Source organism: Cinclus cinclus, chromosome 2 (genome assembly GCF_963662255.1).
Source record: "Cinclus cinclus chromosome 2, bCinCin1.1, whole genome shotgun sequence".
Taxonomy (NCBI): Eukaryota; Metazoa; Chordata; class Aves; order Passeriformes; family Cinclidae; genus Cinclus; species Cinclus cinclus.
This window is the reverse complement of record NC_085047.1, coordinates 88,246,456-88,266,773: the sequence shown is the minus strand read 5'-3', so window position 1 is coordinate 88,266,773 and position 20,318 is coordinate 88,246,456. Positions and strand designations below refer to the sequence as shown.

Genomic DNA, 20,318 nt, shown 5'->3' with positions numbered 1-20,318 from the left:
TGCTTGTAACAGTGACAGAGCAAAAAACTAGTATCAGGTCAGTAGCTGTGACACCATCAGACCTGCACAGACCTACTGAAACCTGTTCAAGCCCTTAAAGCATCTGCTGTTTCTTGGGAAGGAATGGATTCCTTCTGCAAAGGGTAAACCCAGACCCTTGATAGGTAACCAGACCAGATCCTGGATTTCTGCTCCTCCCTGCTCTTCTTCTCTCCCCATATCTACAATGTAACAACAGCTTTAAGGATGAAAAAACAACACCATGCTCAGCTACTGGGTAGGAATACACAGAAAATAAGTAACTGGAAATATGTATGCTGAGAGCAGCTTTCCTGAAGCAGACCTTTCCAACTTGCTTGTTCATGTATGAATGAGATCCATGTTTATAACCCTAGGGGTTTTCAAAGCAAGAAGGAATATGGATATTATATTTTACCTCTAAAATACACTTCTGCTCAAAAAACCCAGCTCTTTTAAAAATGGGAAATCCATTACCAAATGATTTACAACTGACTGACAAGATGATGATGTCTGTAATTATCAAGTCCAATCACTCAAATTACCATTTACCAGCAGACACACAAACTATTTGATTCACAGTTAACATTTCTTCTTCAGCAATTGCCAGGTCCTTTCTAAAACAAGAGGGGAGACAGACAACCTCTATCAGTAACAAATGCAGCTGCTGACGAGCGGAATTCAGGGATGTCTGAGAGGGGCGAATTTCCCTTCATGTCTGTGCCAAGCCCTCCCGGAGGACAGATGACAACCAGGGCTGCAACCAAAAGGCTTTTCCTTTGTGTTCAGACAGGAACAGCTGTTAGACAGGTACAAAGGTATAGCCACGTCTGGGCACGTGTGATAAGCAAGTTCTTTATAAAACTGGGTTGCTGAGGTTTTGATTTTCCTTGGTAGATTAACGCTGACTTATGCACAGCATTTAAAATCGCCCTGCACTGCCAAAGCTCTATAAAGGCTGTGCACTTTAGTGCACAAGTTAAGTGCATTTGGCACTACGCTACGATGTACAAAATCATTTTCATGCAGCTGCCAGCAGAAGGGAGCTATATTCTTGGACCAGATGTTTTTGTTGTTGGTGCTGCCAAGCACGCCTGGAAGCCTCACAGCTGAGCAGTGCTGCAGGAGTGAATTAACAATGAACAGAGTCACAAGATGATCTTGTCCATATATTAAATGGGGTGTCACAGTCCCCTCTCTCCCTTACGCCTGTTCTATGAGCAAGGAAGCTGTGGATGGCCAGCTAATTATTTACCTGTCCGAGAAGAAAATCCTTTCTGCCTACATCAGGATAAATAAAAGCAACAAATGCTTGCAAATATTACACCCCAGCTGCATTTACCCTTAGCTGAGAAGTTGACAAAGAGACCTTGATTAGCAGCCAAGAAAATAGGACTGGAAAAAATATAAAACAGTCCTAATGCTACAGTACATGTTTGTTTTTCCTGCTGGGCTGTGAACAGGCAAGCATTTATTAAAAGGTATTTCACTTCAAAAATCAGAGCTGCTATGGCATCTCACTCTCCAGTTTGAAAACAAACAGCTCAGATCCCAGCACAAGTCTCTCACTCTTGAGCTGAAATGCAGAGAGCAGGGGCCCTTTGCCCTGCTGCTCCCATGCTGAAAAGCAGGGGCTCCTGCCAGACCCTAACCTGCCAGCCATGCCTTGTCTGTCACAACTGCACCACAACTAGCAGAGGGGACCTGCAGGGACCAAAATACTGAATGGTCAGACCTCTGCTCAAAAATGCAGGTGTGCATGCGCAGCAGGCAGTCCAAACAGGAACAAGGGAGTCAGGCACCAGCACTCAGATGCTGATGAGAAGAAAATTAAGTTTATTCAGTCCAAAACTCTCCTGTGGCAGGCCCTACATCAACCACAAAGCCTGTAAGAGAAACCAGAGAGGCCAAGCCACCTCACCCAGAAAGAACAAGCCCTGCAATAGTCCAGAAAGAGGTGGAAGCACATCCACCACTCCATCCAGGTTCCTGGAATCCTCCCCGGGCAGTGATGGGTAACACCTCTTCCTCAGGCTTGTGGTCAGGGGCTCACTTTGGTTATTCTACTCACTGGGCACCACATATGTTCAGAGAGGAAGGTGACATGGAAAGGCTGTGTGTGTGTGTGTCTCTGTGTGTTTGTATTATGAGCCTGCTGTGAGCTGCTCTGGAGGCTCTTTTCTCAAGCAGGCAGTTCAGACAGGCACAACCCACTCTTGTAGAACGAGCCCCTGTTAAAAAGTGAAACTCAACAACCTGACTGTAAAATAAATGCAGGCATAACATGTTTTACTGAAATCCCCCAATACATAATATAATCTGATCTCCCTGGCTTGGTTTCCCCAGCTTGCTGCAGTCACCACATTTCCTGTGCCAGCCATGGCCCCAGCCAGCCCAGCCAGCATCTGCATGGGAATTACACCCAAAGCAGTGCCTTCCTTAAGGATATATACAAAAGTTCAGAGTTTTTAAAAAAAAAAAAAAAGCCAACAAAAAACAAGAAACATGGCCTCCCTTGTTCAGATAAATAACTGGTTGTCTTCTCACAGATTTTTCTGTTAAAATAAAAGTAATGCTATCACTACAGAGTCTCAGGGGAAGATGACTCATGAGCAGGAAAGGGCCTGTAATTCTGTATTCAGGGTATCCACCCCAACAGATATTACAACTCTTTGCTATGCTAGTCTGGTAACATGATTAGGTGGCAGTCTGAAGAAATCTTCCCTTAATCACACTTGATTTGAAACAAAACTAAGAGCAATTAGCCCAGCCAAAATGTGTGGGGGAGACAGGGAAAGCATTTACATCCAAAAGACGAAACCTAGATTGTTTGGAGAGCTTCAAAATTCAGGAGGATGAGGTTCAAGGCACCAAATTTGCTCAGAGCAGAGCTGTGTGAGAATGAAGTAATGCACAAAGGGACAGCTGCAGCACCCCTGCCAGCTCCAGCACCCCTGCCAACTCCAGCACCAAGGCATGGATTCCCTGGTTGGTTTGGAAACATTACCAAGCAGCATGGAAACAGCAGAAATCCCACACACAGCAAATCAGATCTCTCCAATAGCTGGAGAGAGGCAGCTAAATGAAAGATCATGTGCTGCAGAGGTCAGCTTCTGCCAGACTAAGGTATCTGAACAAAGCCCGTCATGGCTCAAGGCTCCTCTCCTGCAGTTTCCTGCAGCCTAGTCCCTCCAAAAGGCACACGTAGAAATCCCAAAGCCCACTCAAAAGAAAAGTCTCATAGAAATTGATGGTTAAATTGGTTAAGCTTGTCTTCGCTGGTTTACTAAAAAATGATGCACCACTACAAAAAGCTTTTAGCTGTGCTCCGGCTGGAATGAATTGAAAAGGGAGGTTCAGGGGGTGCAGAATAAGATAAAGAAGAATAGGGAGGTGATTATAAAGACAGAAAAATGCAATATTAGTACTACTACCCCTGATAATAACAACAGTAGAACATTCTATGGCTGTGGGTGCCTTTTTTTTTTTCTTTAACAAAAGAACTCTCCCCAGAACAGCTCCATCTGTAGTCTCTGAGCATCTGGGGCTTCCTGCCAAAGTGATCAGTAGCAAAGAGCTAGCATTTGTCTTTGAATCGCAGCCATTATGTGCTTCAGTGTTCCCACACCACAGAGAAGTTGGAGGCACTCACAAGTCTTCCTGGGCTAAGCTGAGCCACTGATCCAATGCACGAAGGATGAGGGCAGTGCATGTGTGCTGCTGCATATAAAGGCAGGGCACGATGGAGAAAAAAGGGCATTGCTGGTTTTCATGACCTATAAAACTTCCTGACTGAAAGGGGGCTTGGCTGAGGGGCAGCTCTCCAACTTGCTGGCAAGCCTCTTCCAAGCAAGACATCCAGCTAAAGGTTGTCTTTCATACAATACATCCCTTATTCCCTCACGCCTCTGGTTCGTGAGTAGACACTCTTCCTGAGGAACCATAGAGTGCACATCCATGCAAAAGCCACGACCCAGTTTTGGCCACCTCTCCACAGTGCTGGTCTGGAGAGTGGGCACATACCCATCACTCCAAGAACCTGCATGCTGCAGTCGCTTTCCTTTGGGGAAGTGCAGGGCTCTGCAAAACCCTTTAAGTGGTGTCAGCTGCCCACCAGCCCTACTCACCTCACACCTGTTTTACCATTCATCTTGTAGAGATCATTAAAAGAGAAGATTAAAAAGAAAAAAAAAAAAGAGATATTAAAGAATTTCCCTGAGTGAAAGATGCAAAAAAACTGCTGAACACCAATAAACTCCCACTAGCGTTAACTTGAATGTCTCTGTAACAACTCTGTGTATCAGATTTCAGAAGAAACTTTTGGCTCCTGACATCATGTGGGAGGCAAGCAGGTTTCTCCCTCTGAAGCCCTCTAGTGGTGGCCAAAAGCAGAGCAGTCACACATTCATTTGCTTTGAGTGCAATCTGGAGGAAAAATGCAGAAAACCACTTGCATGAGATATCACTGCTCATCTGCCACACCAGGTGAGGATGGCCACGTTTCAAGGAGCACAGAACAGCTCATGGAACCATGCTAAGCAGAGTGTTTATCCATGACTGTGACTGTTTACCCATGCTCTAAGTAGCCATTTGTCCTCCAAAGGCTGATGAATATGGGTATTTTTATAAACAGTCATGGATTAGCCCTCTAATCCTAACAGGAACCAATCTGTTCAGAGTGGTTCTTAATCAAGACTCACCAAAAAAAGTGGAAAATTCATAAGGATATAGGCTTGATACTAAATGTCTTTTCTCCCCCAATCTCAAACACTGAACTCCAACTTTTTGATCTATATTGACCTGTAGCAATAGCTCAACCTCTGTTTTCCAGTTAATATACAGCTCCCAAACATATGAGCTCCCACAAGTGTATTCATCCTATACATCATCAAGCTGCAGAGAAAACCAGTAGAAGAAACATCTTCCTTTTTAGCTAAGAAAATTTCCTATTAACTGCCAGTCTTCATCACCCTCTGGATCCAGCACTGCCTCAGGGATGTTAAGTGTACAGGCCTTTCCTATGAAACTGCAACACGCTGCCCAAACCCAAGGAATTGCATTCCTCTGCTTTATCAAGCAGCTGTATGAAATTCATTTATTAAAGAACTAGCTATATAAAATATATTAAAAGGATATTGAGGTGCTGAAGTGTGCCCAGAGAATGGTAACAAGGCTTGTGAAGGGTCTAGAAAACACGTCCTATGAGATGCAGCTGAGAGAGTAGGATATGGAGGCTCAGGGGGGACCTCATTGCTCTACAACTGTCTGAAAGGAGGTTTTGGTGAGATGTGGGCTGATCTCTTCTGCTGTGCCTTCAGTGAGAGGACCAGAAGAAATGGCCTTAAGCTGACCCAGGGGAGATTCACATTAGGTTTTTTTTTGGTTTTTTTTTTAATTCATTGTTTGTGATGTTGCAATTGGAATTGTTTGCCCAGTGAGGTGGTGGAGTCATCACGGTGGAGTCAACAGGTGTGTGGATCTGGTGCTGGGTGATGTGGGTTAGTGGTTTAGGGGTTACAGTGATAGTGCCAGGTGAGCAGTTGGACTGGATGATCTTGTAGGTCTCTCCTAACCTTGATGATTCTGTGATATTTTTTATATATCAGAGTGGCAAATTATTAGATGCATCATATGCAACAATGTTAAGATGAGCACAGTTTCTCACAGAAAGTTCTGCTCCAACATCTTATGCAGCTGAAGAGCACTTCATTGACAAAGAAACGGTCAATTTAAATCATATTTAACTACTGTGTGAAGGAAGAATGAGTGACATTCAGCAAATTAGCAATGGTACCATCCAAGCACACACAGCAAGGGCAGGCTGGGCTTTTGACTCTGGACTTCACTTAAAGCAAACAGATGTCTTTCAGAGGTAGATCTACTTTGGCTACCTGGATTAGTCCACTAAGGGGTTGTTTTCTTTTGCCATTCACTAACCAAAGCACAGTTAAACTCAGGGTTAACGAGGCTCTCTGCCTGCAAACATGGGGCATGATCCACAACGGAGTTCATGTCCCACAGGTCACCAGGTCAGAGGCAGCTGGCATCGCACATCCCACATCATCAACACAGGTATTCTGGCTCCACCACTGGAATTGAGGTTGCCACACAGCAATACTTTGCTTTGCTTTTACCCTGAACACTGGAATACAGAATCACAATGAATGTTATGGAAATCATCCAAAGCAGAATGTGAAGTAAGTCTTAAAGCAAGCAAAGCAGACTAAAAATAGCCTGTTGCACAGCGGAAAGAATTAGAGGGTAGGGGAATGCCTGCAGAAGACCTTTACACCCCATTCTTTATCCTAAATCTGCAGGTTGGAACACTACAAACAGTCCCTCAGCAGTCACTGCAGGTGGCTGAGAAAGATGCAGCCAAGATGTTGGAAAGGCGTCGCAGCCGGCTTTCCTCTGGGATTTGTACTGCAAAAGGATGGCCTTGGGTTCCTCATGCAGCCTCCTCATGTAACCCTGTGGAGATGCTGCTTGCAGGTCAGCTCCCAGAAGCTGCCACTTCTACTCTCTGTCCTGCCTGGCCCCTCTCACCTACCCTTTGGCCAGCTTTAGCAAGGGCAAAAACAGTAGAAAGCTAATCTGTGGGGTTTTTTTAATACGTACATTTCATATATTTCATATACATTAAATAAATAAATAAATAAATAAATTATATATTACTTTAAAAAAATACATATATTTCCTGTACAGTGGAGCACAGGATGGGACCTGGATAGATGCTGGTGTAAGGGGAACGGGGAAGGGGAAGGCTGTCCCTGCAACAGCATCCAGACACCCATTTATCTTTCTCGTATTCTAAAACCTTATCTCTAGGGAGAAGTAACTAGAAATGGGGAGATCACAGACAACTATGTCAGGAGGAAACACTGTTAACACACCAGGATGCCATCTGAACATTTACAAATAGAAAATGTAACTATTCCACCTTTTTTTCCTGCCAGTGAGAGAAATCCTTTCCCGAATTTACACACAGTTTGTTTACATTTGTAGGCACAGAGGAGTTTGCATTTACATGCTGATCCATCCACTTTTACATGATCAGTGCAAACTCTTAAAATTTGTATTGCAAATCAAGACTAGGCTAGGTACATTTCCCAAACTTTTCAATCAGAACTGGGGAGCAGCAGCAATTCTGACACAGGAGCAGACACCCTCAGGGACTCAAATTTGAGTGTAGACTTGTTTGACTATGCAGACCCCTCTGATCTATAAATCCATGTGACTCTGTCATTTTATAATCAATGCAAGGCTTCATATTTTAAAAATATCTGCAAAGGAGTGTAGTAAGAGAAGCAGGAAGAAAAATTCAGAATGAAGATCCAGCAAACACATTTATAAAAAATTACTTTGTCCTACAGGCTCGAGGAGAGGCAACTACAATAAAATCTAGTGAAAAGGGAGCTGCGGTAAAATATGCAAGAGACAAATAAAACCCTCTGTAATAATTCTGCCTTTGCATGAGTGTTTCTACAGCAGTGACTCAGGGCTGCCTGTTTGCCTACAGCCCTGCCAGGACAGGTTAGCACAGGGGGAGCCAAGCAGCTACCAGGATTGTTCTCTCTCCATGCTGCCTCTGGTCACTCTGCCCAATTACATTTCCATTCAGTAAAATATTCCACATGAGAAAATTATTTTCAGGGATCATGGATGTTCTCCTTTCTTACTCTTGCAAGCAGAGCCATGGTGCTTAGCCAGGACAGTAATAGTTATCCAAAGGTCTGCGGCCTGCTGCATTTACACTAGGATTTCCACTTAGTTCTTACCACATCTAGAATAAAACACTGAAACTCAGTTCAGGAAGAAGGTGTTAACAGTGGAAAATATTCCTGCTGAAGAGAAACACTGCAGAAACACCTTACACACCAACCAACACACAAAAGCTGTGCTCACTTCTGGAACTGACCCCTCTACTAAGCAGAGAGAGGGACACCTGTGAAGGTACGTACCCATCACCTTAGAACAAGGTGCAAAACGGAGAAGGCTGTTGGAACTCCCACCTCCATCTTTTGCACCAGCGATGTGCTAGGTAAAGAAACTACCATTTTACCTGGTGTATGTAAGGCAAAACACAACATCCATGTGCTTGCTGTCCACACAGGAACAGTAGCACTTCTGCTGTTAGCTTGTTCACTTCTCACAGATGCATCTGTCAGAACAGAACACTGATAAAGTGTTCAAGAAATAAAGCCTGACATTAAAAAAATCAACAGGTAAACATCACAACAAAAATAATGTCCTCTGTGGCCAGACTCCCATTGCTCTCATCACACTCGAAGCAGGGTCTTAATGAGAGAGAGCAACACTAAACCGTGTGCTTACTAGGAAGCACCAATCTTCGGCATTTAATGACAACACCTTTGCACTTCAATCTAAAGTGTTCTCTGCACTTTATTGTTTTCTGACAGAGAGACTACTTTCTGTCTAGAGGTATGTACACAGGAGTCTTGTTGGAAAGGATTTGAGACACAGGCTCTGGAGACAAAGAGAATCTTCTACACTGATCAACTGAACTAGTTTGCACAGCATCTTCAAGGCTCTTTTAACACTAGCTCAGCTGTGTGCTTTCCATTGCATACTGAAGAGACTGGGCACAGGGGAAGCAGAATGCTTTAGGCACAAGGGCAGCATTTATCATGGTTACAAACCAGCTTAGAGTACAATGAATTCCCAGGTCCTCAAGCATTAGCACTTGCTACCATAATCTCTAGACTCAGGAGCTGGGCTTTAAGATTATTTTTGCCAACAGTTTTGTGTACAATCATTCAAACTGTGCCTTGCAAAAGAAGTACTGTCAAGGGACTTAAAAAAAGACATTTTTGTCTCATTCAATGCTGGAGAATAAGATTGCTATTTTATCTTTTTTATATACATATCTTATTTTATATCTTATATAGAAATCTTATTTTATCTTTATATATACATAGGCATGTTAAGAAAGGAAGGGAGAGAGATCACACAGGATAATCTCAAATGTACAGTACTAGATTTGTGGATCCATAAACTAAAGAAAGAACCAGAGGAGATTTTAAAATACGTGAAAGTAGCTGCATGTGCTACACTGCACAGAACTTTTTCCTTAAATAAAAACAAAGTGATCTACTTTCTCCTCATGATTTACTGCGTAACAGTGGCCAGCTGACTGAAAATGGAAGGTGGCTAAGGTCTGCCTACCATTTTCAAAGCAGAGGCTAGAAATTTCAACCCCTGCAGCCTGCCAGTTTGCACATAACTTGTAAGGACCTTTTATCTCCAGAATTTCTCCTCCTCATTAAATCTGGCTGAAGTTGACCAGCAGATCCAAATGGTATTTGGTGCAAAAGAAGGCAGGACACACTCAGTATCACCAAGAAGCCTCATTTCCTTAGGAAGTCAAGATAAAAATATGGAATGCTGCAGCAAAAACAGGAGGGGCCCACATGCAGGTGCAGTTTATGAAAATACAATTAAACACAGTCAAGAGAGATTACATTTCAAACAGATATATCTCCTTTAACATAAACAGAGAGTTAATTCCCCTGACTTTGGTCCTAATGCCCAAGCCAGATTTTAAAGTGCATCCCTAAAAGATAGCAGCTTATATTGGACCTGGGATCTTTTGATTGTTATGCAGACAGGAAGAATACTCAGCAGACCCAAGCTCAGCCTAGAAACCTGCTAAAATGAAGGCACAATGCTCTCTCACAATCGTTATTGGTTTCACTCTGCCCAAACTGGCAAGAGCACACATGCTCTAACACTGTATTGACAAGGTTGCCTTGTTATCCCTGAGTAGACAGTGTCTGACTCACTGGGGGTAAACTGAGCTGTGCTCTGTGTCTGATAGAAATTATATAAAATGCAGCCCCATACTTTTTGCAATTATCTGCACACAAAACATTTGTTTCCCATCAGAACTCGAACCTCCTTAGACAGCTGAGACAATCAGAGTTCAGCACTGGGGAAGGCAGCAGCAAATCACCTGCACTGAGGCCACCTGCACAAACGAACACTCCTCTCAGCTCAGAAGAAATGCTCCATCACTAGAATTTGCACAGGCTATTATTGCTCAAATTCATGTTAGAACAAGTATGACCGGTAGGTAAAACATCTCAACTGTGAAAGCATCTGCATGCTACCCACACTGAGCCTTCATCACTGTTAGTATTAGGGTCTAGGACACAGCCCTTCACAGAGGACACAGCAGTCATTGGTATACATATGAAATCACGTGTCATTAGTGACCTCAATGGGCCTCAAATGATTCCAGGTATCAAGCCTAATGACTGAAGAAAAATAGGCACAGTATTAGAGCCTAAATGCATGAGTATTGCCCACCTGGACTGGTGACAGTGCCCAAGGATGGGAGCAGATGTTAATGAATTCACCTAGATTACTTTTTCTTTCCCAGTGTGTCATTGCAGCTGCACCACCAGACCAAAGGAAAGAAATTTCTTAACAAGTCCAGACTTGTCCAAGGAGCTCAAGACTTGCAGAGAAATCTTAATATGCAAGTGTGCCCTCCTGCCTATACAAGTCAGCTGCAGCCATTTCCATTATGCTCCAATATTAAACACATGCTCTTACATACTGATGAGCAATAACAGATCTCAGTGCCACAGCTGAGGAGTATATCCTGAGCATTGTCTGCTGTGCTATAGCAGACTGTTATCTGGTTCTCTTAAAGCCAGGTAGGCAAAATTTTAAAGCCATATCCCCAAAACAAAGGAGATTATTTTGTGCTCCAAACTACAGCAAAGTTCCCCTTATGTGTGGCCGTAACTTCAGGTTGTGTCATCTAAATTACATTTCCATTTACAGAGCACTGGTAAAACATTTTCTGCTAGGCAGGACAAGAGCCTTGCTCATCAGACATAAGCATACAGATGAGGAGAAGGCAAAGACAACACTGCTTTCTTTACACTTCATTCACACTGTGTTCCACAATCAACTTTGAGTATGAAGCCATTGCCCAGCCTCAACTGCAAACACCATGCAACAGGAATCCTACTAAATGAGCACCATGAAGCCTTTACAGCTAAAACTCTATTGCTGTTGACAGCCGCTGCAATGGTGCCCTTGAGAATACTCATGGCAAAAAGAAAACATCTTCTTTCAGCCTTCTTTCTTCTTCACCAATTTTTCCCTCAAACACACATTATCAGTGCAAAGTTGCTCTTCACAGGGACACAGTAATGCAGAGTCTTAGTGCTCAAATCAGCTCTCTCTAGCAGTATAATTTCCCAAGCTGCTTGGTAACAGCCACAGCTTTTTGCCCTGATCTCAAAGCACCTGTGAAGCTCCCTATTGAGATTCCTTGCAACTGCATCAAACCAGACATCCTGCCCTTTCCAAATAAGCTTCTTCACCCTGACAATCTTGCTAAACACCTGAGTAATCAGATGAAGAGAGTGGAAGTTTGCCCTTTAACCAAACTGGTGCCAGCACTGCTCCAGGAAATTTCTTGGACTGTGTCCAGAAATTGCAGCTCTGACTTAAACCAGGTGCTAGACGTATTTGCCTTGCTGGGAGATAAAGTTGCTGCTCTTTGTAGAGCAAAAGGCACTTTAGAGTTAAATGTCATTCTACTCTGTTAAAACTATGAAGAAATTTCCTGGCCATCCAAGGGCAGGAGTGTTGTGACATGTCTGGCACCCCTGCAAGGCTCTATGCACTGCCCTTGTCCTGAAGATGGACAGAACCACCTCTGCCTGACCCTAACAGGAGTCTTGCACAAAAAACAAGCAGCACAGCCCAGTCCCACACAGACATCAGCCAGCACCCAGGGCTGAACCTCCTGGCATCATGTCCATGGTAAAGCAGCAGGAAGAACTGTGCCAAGCTGCTGGGTGAGGGCATGCAGCACAGAGGTAGGTGAGGGATCTCAATTAAAGAAGGAAATAGTCAATTATACAAATACTCTGCAGTTCAAAAAAGGCTGCCCTACTGGCTGCAAGACTACTGTAGCTCTTTTTAACCTCCTCCAAAACCAGATGTTACAGCTCAAGGGGCTCTGTTTCCCTCTAATTGTAATATGTAGTTCCCAGCTTTTTTTTTTTTTTTTTTTTGGTTGGTTGCTTTTGCTTTTTTGGTTGTTTTGGGGTTTTTTTGGTGTTTTTTTGTTTGTTTTATTTTTGGTGGTGGTGGTGGTTTTGTTGGGTTTTTTTTAACCTAATCCCTAGAAGAGATCAGAGGTTAATCAGCTTCAGGAGAACTGGACAGCAGGGCTGTCAAGACTGTAAATAGCTTTCCTATTTATTTCTCTGCCAGAGAACGATTCTTTATTTTGCCAGGTAACTGTTTAAGCAAAGACTGCTTCCTACTAGTCTGTACAACATTTTGCAATCTAATTTCAGGGACAAGAAAGCAGAGTGCCGGTACTGTCCATGGAACAATCTGGATTTTTAGGTCCCTGAGATCCATTTTACCCAATCCACATTAAGAAGTGACTCCTATGAAACACTGCAAGGGCAAAGGCTTTTACTGATTCTAGTGACTTTAGGTTTGCTTTGGCTAACTTCACTGTAAGTACAGACATGGACTGGTATATAAGTACTTTATCAGGCAGCTGCACTAAGCCAGATAAAGCCAGGTAAAGCACTGCATTCATATCTCTACACTAAAAGAATAGCCTCTATTCAGCTTCTCCAGGCTGGCTTGACCCAGTTCTGTTGCACAGGGCCACAAGGATCTGTATTTCAAAATCTTCCAGAGTGAGCCATCAACTTTTAAATTTATTTCCCCTTCAAACAGATCAAAATCCATGGATTGTCTTTGAATTCTCATGGGGAAAACACGAACATAAATAATAGGGCAAACTTTTGGTTTGGTTTATTAGTTTATTTTTCCCTCACTTTGTCTGCCAATTTACGTGGGAATCCACATTTTTATTTATCTGCAGTTTTTCTGCAGACTGCTTTGAGATGTCCTATGGAAAATGGACAAATTATCCACACAACTGCAGCTTATACCCCCTTGTAGGCCAAGATACAGACTGACAACAATCAAAGTGACTTTCCTATTGCAACAGAAATAAGCAGTCAGGAGAGTAAGGAAGATGGCAATGAGTAACTCAGGGAACTTTTCCTGTCTAGGTATGGGAGATGTGCCATGTTTCTCTGCAGGCCTGGAGGCTTTGGTCTGGGGTTGTTAATTTTTCTGCACAGGACACACAGAAATGGCAAGACTTGCCAGCACTAAAAGCAATCCAACTTCTTTCATAAATCAGCAGGATACAGTATCCAGTTGTTTACTTAGCATAATTTTACACAGACTAGATTGGACAAGTCATGAAACACTGGGCACAAGAGCTGAGAAATGCTGCTATTAAAAAAGGCATGCAGAAAACTTTCCCAAGGGATGCCAAGAGTGTGTGTGGGAAGAGGTAGGAGGAAGAAGCAGCAGCGTCAGGGGTTATAACAAACAGAAGAGAAGCAATTGTGTTTTTCCCTCAAAATCAATTACTAAACTTTTCAAAGAGAAAAGCATCACTGGAAGTGGAACACAGGAGCAACACTGGTAACAACCATGCAGCTGCAAGGAAAGGCTCCAAAGCAGTTAAAGCAGAGTCAAGCTTTAGGGTGTAATGCAAGCTAACAGCTTGGATACAGGCAGGTTTGCCAAGTAAGCTTTGCTAAGGTTTTAAATGATGTTTGCTTCACAAGAAAACACATTCTTCTAACTATACAGAGGTTGCTAAATCTTAGGAGTCATGGCAATCTTGCAATCCTGGAAACCAGGAGTATGGTCAGTGAGTGGAAGTGATCAACATGGACTGAACACCACCTTCTCCAAATCAATGTCACAAAAGGAACAGAAACCTTACAATACAAAGATTAATTACAAACTACATATAATGCCTCCCCTCACAACAAGCATGCAGCATGAGAGTCATCCTACACATGTAGATTTTGTAAAACAATTTTTAAAGTGCACATACGCTGATCGTTTGCACTGTTCCCCTTTTATGGTCATTGGGCTCATTCCAACAAGGAATAGGAATAGCTTTCCATTGATGAAAACTGGTGGGTTTTTTTGTTTTATTTGTTCTATGCTCCAGTGAATTTTTTTCAGCCTATATTCACTGCAGCTTTGCCCTCCAAAAGAGAAAACAAGACCTACCTGTGCACCATTCTGCAGTAAAACCTATAGGTCTTTAGGTCTTACAGTTCCATTAGTACTTCTTGTAGTGCTGTAGATCTAAAGATCAGTAAAGATCCAGTCTTCTAAGTATTTTCCTTATTTGTTTAGAAAGGAGGAAAGTAGAAGAGGCAGGGAAGTTTTATGCACATCAACATCCCCCAACGTTTTAGGCAGCAGAACTAACTAGTCATAATTTATTCAAAGATCAAGCTGATAGGCTTCAGCCCACCTCCTCCTTTCTCATCCTTGCCACCATTCTTTTCAAAATTAAAATCTAAAGAGAAAACCACAAGAAAAGATGAGAAGGATGAAGAGTATCTCCACAGTGCCATGCGCACTATAGAGCTGTAATACCTCCTCCAATGCCTCTTGCCAGAGGTTATACTACCTCATTTTCTTCATGCCAACCAAAACTTTTCAAGGAAAGCCTTCACTTCGACTTTGACATCCCTCCTATTTGGGGCATCAAAGCTTTACAGCCCAGAACAGACATAACTTCACGGATCCTGAGCAGGATCCTGAGCAATGTGTGAATTGCAGAATCATGGCCTTGAAAACTGAAAATCTGGGGTGTGCCCACAGAGCATGCCAATACATTAGGTTTTCTAATTTGTTAAACATTTGGCAAAGCAAGCACTGGATCAGAGGTATCCTGGAAGAAAGGAAGTCTTGTGTCTGTTCTCAGTTCAGGTTAGTCAGAATAATCAGATATTCCCCATGGCACTGCACACATTTAAGCAGAAAAGCATAACACTGCTAATAAAATATGCACATAGGCACAAATCACCTACAGCTTCAAGCAAGCACTCATCAGAAAACCACAATTTCAGTTTTGTGGAAGTTTCCACTCAAGCCTCTTTCTCCATGGGCATTACCATTAACAGTTCATCTAACTGTAGTTCTTAAAGCAGGCAGAGAAGGTGAATTTGTGGCTGTGGTTCCCTCAGCATTTCTTTTTGAACAGTACTAAGGGTGGCAGTCACTGCCCTCTCTGTCCCCACGTTCTCTCATCTCACTGTTGTGGCAAGCTAGAAGCAGGATGGACCTGCGCCGACAAAGGAGGTGTTAATGAAGCAAACCCTTGAGGAATGGAAGCTATGGCTTGAGGATATGGTCATCTCCAGCAGAAATATCAATTTGAGCTACTGCTCCTTCTCCCTGATGGCCAGCAGTGGCTCTTTTCCAGTCTCATGCCACCTTCTTCATAGCAACTACTCAACAGTTTGCAACATCATGTGCTCTATTCAATCAATGAACCAATCCGGGTTATAAATAAGCAGGGGAAGAAGAGGAGTAAGGGTATTTTAAAACTGGAACCAGAGTCCATTCACTGATCCAGGTCACCATCTGGCCCCAAAGCAGCTGTGTTGGCACAAGTGTTGGGAAATGGGCAAGGAATCAGAAAGCAAGGCTGGACAAGAACATCCGACAGCCACATCTGCCAATGAGAAAATGGTACATGCAACAGTATCACCCATGCCTGCTGTTAAAAAGTGGAGCTGACAGTACAACTTGGAAGAATTTACACATTTTTAGTCTCTGTAAGCTCTTTACTTTGAAGCAAAAACACATGAGCTCCACTGGTAGGAATGACAATGCTTTTAAGCTGCATGGGGCTAACATCTCCAAACTCCTCCCTCTGACTACCCTTCATCCCCTAAAAAAGCATTGCACTTATGAGATAAAAGACAGTACCAATATACAACTTGCTTTTCAAAACCAGACAAGAATTACAGTAAGTTTCAAAATTTAAGCTACCTCCTGCAATATGAGCTTAGTCATACTATAGACAGCGTTTTTCAACTGTTTTCCTTTTTCTGTGCAACCTCTCTGTTACAACTGTTTGTGATTAATACATGCTATTAAAAACACAGGGAGTGTGCAGTAGAGCCAGTCTTAGTGTTATGGAAGAAACCATTGTCATGCACAGTCCAGCAAGCTGCCCTGTGTAAAACTGCTGCACAAAGGAAAACATTTGCTGTGCAAAGAACATTCACTGTGTGTCAATGTACCTTCATTCTTCTCTGGTTTCTCTGTCTGTTAACTGCAGCAAAAAGTGTTGCCTCCTCATGAAGGCAGCCTTTGAAAAACTTCAGCTGAAAATTGATCTTTATCAAGCTATCTGACAAAAAAGGAATATCTAGCTGTTGGCAGGCACAACAGCAGAATTTAGAGAGCAGCAGTCACACTGCCCATCAATCAATAGAGATTCAGAGATAAGACTGAAGTCCTATCAGTTTACCTAACCCTGCCTCTTGTTTTCCTCCTCTCTTGCCTGTTTACCCACTACACCCCACCACCCATCTAGGACCTTGTGTCCAAGGCCATTTTTACTTGTTGCACCTATACACACACTAAGCTATAAAACATTCTGCAGCAATATCCTTGCAGAGGTTTTGCTTGCTATAACCATCTTGGCCAAAGATTCCCTGCTCTGTACATATCCATTGATGTAATTATTTCCCCTGTGTAAGGCTGAGGAGCTCAGAAGATTATGACAGTTTGAAAAGACAAAGACAAAAGACAAAAAGACAGGTATCAGTCAATCTTTACAGATACCACATGGGAGGATCTCATTCGATTTTAAATTTGAAGGTGTTAATTTGTGAATGGAACTCTATACAACACAAATGGACTAACAAGGAGAAGTCCATGCTTTCTTTCATCTGTTTTGAAGACTTAATTTAAACTGATTGCTTTCTGAACAGCATAAATTGCAAGACACCCAAGGAATTAAATATAGGCGTCTATTTTTTATCTCTTTGACTGGGTTAATTTCCCCTCTTTCCCATCTAAAGCTCCACAGTAAATCCCCATGGGTCAGTTACTACAACTACTTTACATTGCTGAATTCTGTTAGCAGTCTGCTCATCATTCCTGCAGATGTTTTTTCTTTTAGGCTTCTTGGAACTATAATGGACTCACTTCCATGAATAAACATACACCCTCTGTAGGCTGGAGATGTACCAAGGAGAACACTGTCCTCTACATCAAGCAGATACCTCACCTTCTTTTTTGGTAAATGCAAGATGATGCATTTCAGAGAAAATAGTGGGCAGCAAGCAATCTGGACTTTCTCCCCTTCTTAGAAATTTCTGAAAAGAGAGTGCTACATGCACCAATATACCCTGGGACTGGTCAATGAAATTTGTGTAGGACAAATGCCCCAGCACACAGTCACACACACTGGAGAGCTCAGGTCCTACAAGCAGAGAGCAAACATTCACATGCAAGAACCATGCCTTTCAACAGAAATATGAGGTAAGCATTATTAAATTTTACATGTTGCTAATAAAGCAGAAGGTTCCTCTACTCACCTCAGTAACATCCATGACTTTGATGGCTGCCAGCTGACCTGTTTTGACATGGCGACCCTGAGAAAGAAAGATAGAGAACAGTGAGCACCAGCATCTCACCCATCCCTTCAGTTTACACAGAGCAAAACCCTTGAACAAGAGTTCCAGTCACTAGGTTTCTCCCAGCTATTCTGGACCCTTCTGATACTTCCTAGGAAATATTACAAATACTCTAGATGGCTAAAACAACAACAAAAACAAACTTGAAGCGTTCCTCTTCAAATTTTAGCATTCATTTCCTTTTCTCCACATCAAAATAATGATTATCAAGTACAAACAGGTTATATGCACAGCTTCCCTTTGTTAACTTTAGCAAACCTCGTTGTCAATAATGATAATTTATTAACATGTCAGAATAAATTCCACGTGTTACATATTTTATTGGTATGAACCACTGCGCAGTAGCTAGGCGATACATTACATTACATGCTTTACCTAGTAAGCATGGTTAACCCATGCTTAGGGCTTAGGATATTTCTCACTGGTTTGGTCTTCCCAAGTACAAAAAGTGAGGGTTCTGCAAGGGGTGCATCAGACTTGCAAGAGCTCTCTTTTCTTGTCTCACAATGGCTAGACAAGAACAAGATGTCATCTCCCTTCAGCTACACCACAGTAAGGGTACAGTTTCTCAGTACAGCTGGAGCTGAGTTAATAGATCCCAGCTCCTGCAGCAGGGAGCTCCTACCCTTCCTTCCTCTGCCTCCTTCCAGCCTCCTGTCACATATTTCTCCCAGGAGCACTGAGCTCCTTCTGGCACTCGTATCATATGATAAGCTGATTGAGATCACTAAAATGGCAGAAAGTTAACATAGAAAAAGCAAACTGTGGGGTGGGGCAGGGGATTGCAGTCCAGGAAATTAAACTGGTTTGTTCTGCAGTGGAAACAGAGCCAGAGCCAGCAGGATGCAGATCACAGGGCTGAGAGGCAACCAGCATGGCAGGCCCCTCCAGCCCTGGTGGGCTGTAACTCGCCTCAGCTGACTTCTAACAAAAGCCTTTTTCTCTCCACTGTATGTTTACATGAGGTAGAGACATCAATTAGCTGTTGTGTACTTTTTTTTCTAAGCAGGCACTTAGAAATGGTCCTAAATATTGGTATTTTCCAGCTCTCCACTTAACACTCAGCAGTGTAACACCCAGCAGTCTATCCTAAGCTAGCCAAACAGTCCTGTCTACCAAACACTTTCCCAGGCACCGTCTCCAAAGGTTCTTATCTGCATTAGTCAAGCTCTTTAGCAACAGGTAGGCCCATTAAATTCCTCCACTTTAATCACAAATAATGATAAGAACACAATGGAACATTTAACTGAAGTCACAGTTCCTTTATTTCTCTCCTCATCAATTTCTGAGTTTCCTAGGCAGAAACCTGTAGGATGGACAGGAATAGTATATTTTTTTGCCTGGACAAACATGTTAATCTCTTTACAGGGTCTTTTGAGACTGGCACCCCAGAACTGAAGCACCCCAAACCACTAGTCTCTTTGGAGAAATCCTGACCCTTTCACACCTTATGATGCCCTCCATGGAGATGATGGCCAGACATTGCTGGTGAATTGAAAAGGATTAAATGCTGCAGAATTTACTGCCTCAGCTTTCTTCCACAACTCTTCTTCTGCTTCACTCTCCCCCTTACTAACCAATCCACGTGCTTTCTATAAATACATTACTGTGCTCAGGCTTTTGCTTGCTCTGTAAACTCGCTTTACCGCAGGCATGTCTTTTTACAGCTTGGTCTCAAGCTGGTTTTGATTTTGAAACAAAGTTAGGGGTCGTAATATGTGTGCAGTAGCCAACACTGACCTCACCTTGACCTTACTACTTCTTGAACCAAAGTCTTTCAGCAAGCCCAGGAGATTTCCAACTCCAATTTCCCATCCTGGACCTCTGCCTAATGACAAAGGCTTGTGGTCTTCTCCTCAAGACTTACCATCCCACAAGGAAGGAAGGGAAAAGGGCTTACACCAAGATGGAAAAATACCTACTCTCAGCTCTACCCCATTCTCCACAGCTTTGTTGAAGAAATTTGAAAGCTCAAGGACATGGGAAGTACAGTTTTAGGTACAGAAAGAATATGCTAAAGATAACAGAGAAGCAAAGACATCTCTGACGAAAAAGTCCTCACAACACTAAGGAGGTCTGAGGAAATAAACTTTTTTTTAAAAACAGTGAAGTACAGCTCCCCATTCACTCTGCAGCTAAGTGGAGGTGCTAAAATGGTGGTAGAATATACTCAAGCAGAAAATGTGGCATGTAGAAGAGCAAACTAGCAGGACAGGATGTCATTTTCATGGAATTTTTGCTCTATTTGTCATTCTAAGTCTACTAACTACTAGTGGGCTTGCTATTTCCAGAGAGACACCTACAATTTCCCAGTGCTCGACTTCACAGCTTTTCTGAAGTCAATGTTCTTCCCTGTGAAACTGGCCTGCTCGGGATGACTAATGTGCACCAGCCCTACCATCCTCCCCCTGCAGCTTTATGGGATCCTGCTGGTGCCTCCACGAGTGTCCCTACAAAAACTGGGGCCAGCTACAGCAGAACACAGACACTGCTCATGTTTCACTTTGCTTCTTCTGGGAGGGAAAAAGCTTCTACATAACCCTCCTAAGGGACTGAAAGCAAGGGAACTGCAGAGTGTGGGAAGTGTGGTCTGCTCAGGATCCCAGACCAAATTTAAACCCTGGTCACTTCAGAATATTGTTTAAAATTACTCCAAATACCCTTTCCATAATGTATGGAGCACTTATATTCTAAAAATCTACAACATATGGAGAGGAGGAGGGATGGCCTGCATGACATTAATTTATATGA

At 42.8% G+C, this 20,318-nt stretch overlaps 1 protein-coding gene across 28 annotated transcripts in view; it reads right to left on the bottom strand.

The window, feature by feature from the left end:
- MAP4K4 (mitogen-activated protein kinase kinase kinase kinase 4) overlaps positions 1-20,318 on the bottom strand; it is a 163,872-nt gene that overhangs the window by 67,830 nt on the left and 75,724 nt on the right. For all 28 annotated transcript variants that reach the window (XM_062487889.1, XM_062487893.1, XM_062487888.1 and 25 more), the window contains exon 3: positions 17,469-17,525. In XM_062487889.1, the coding sequence (XP_062343873.1) occupies positions 17,469-17,525 (57 nt within the window). The remainder of the gene's footprint in view (positions 1-17,468; positions 17,526-20,318) is intronic.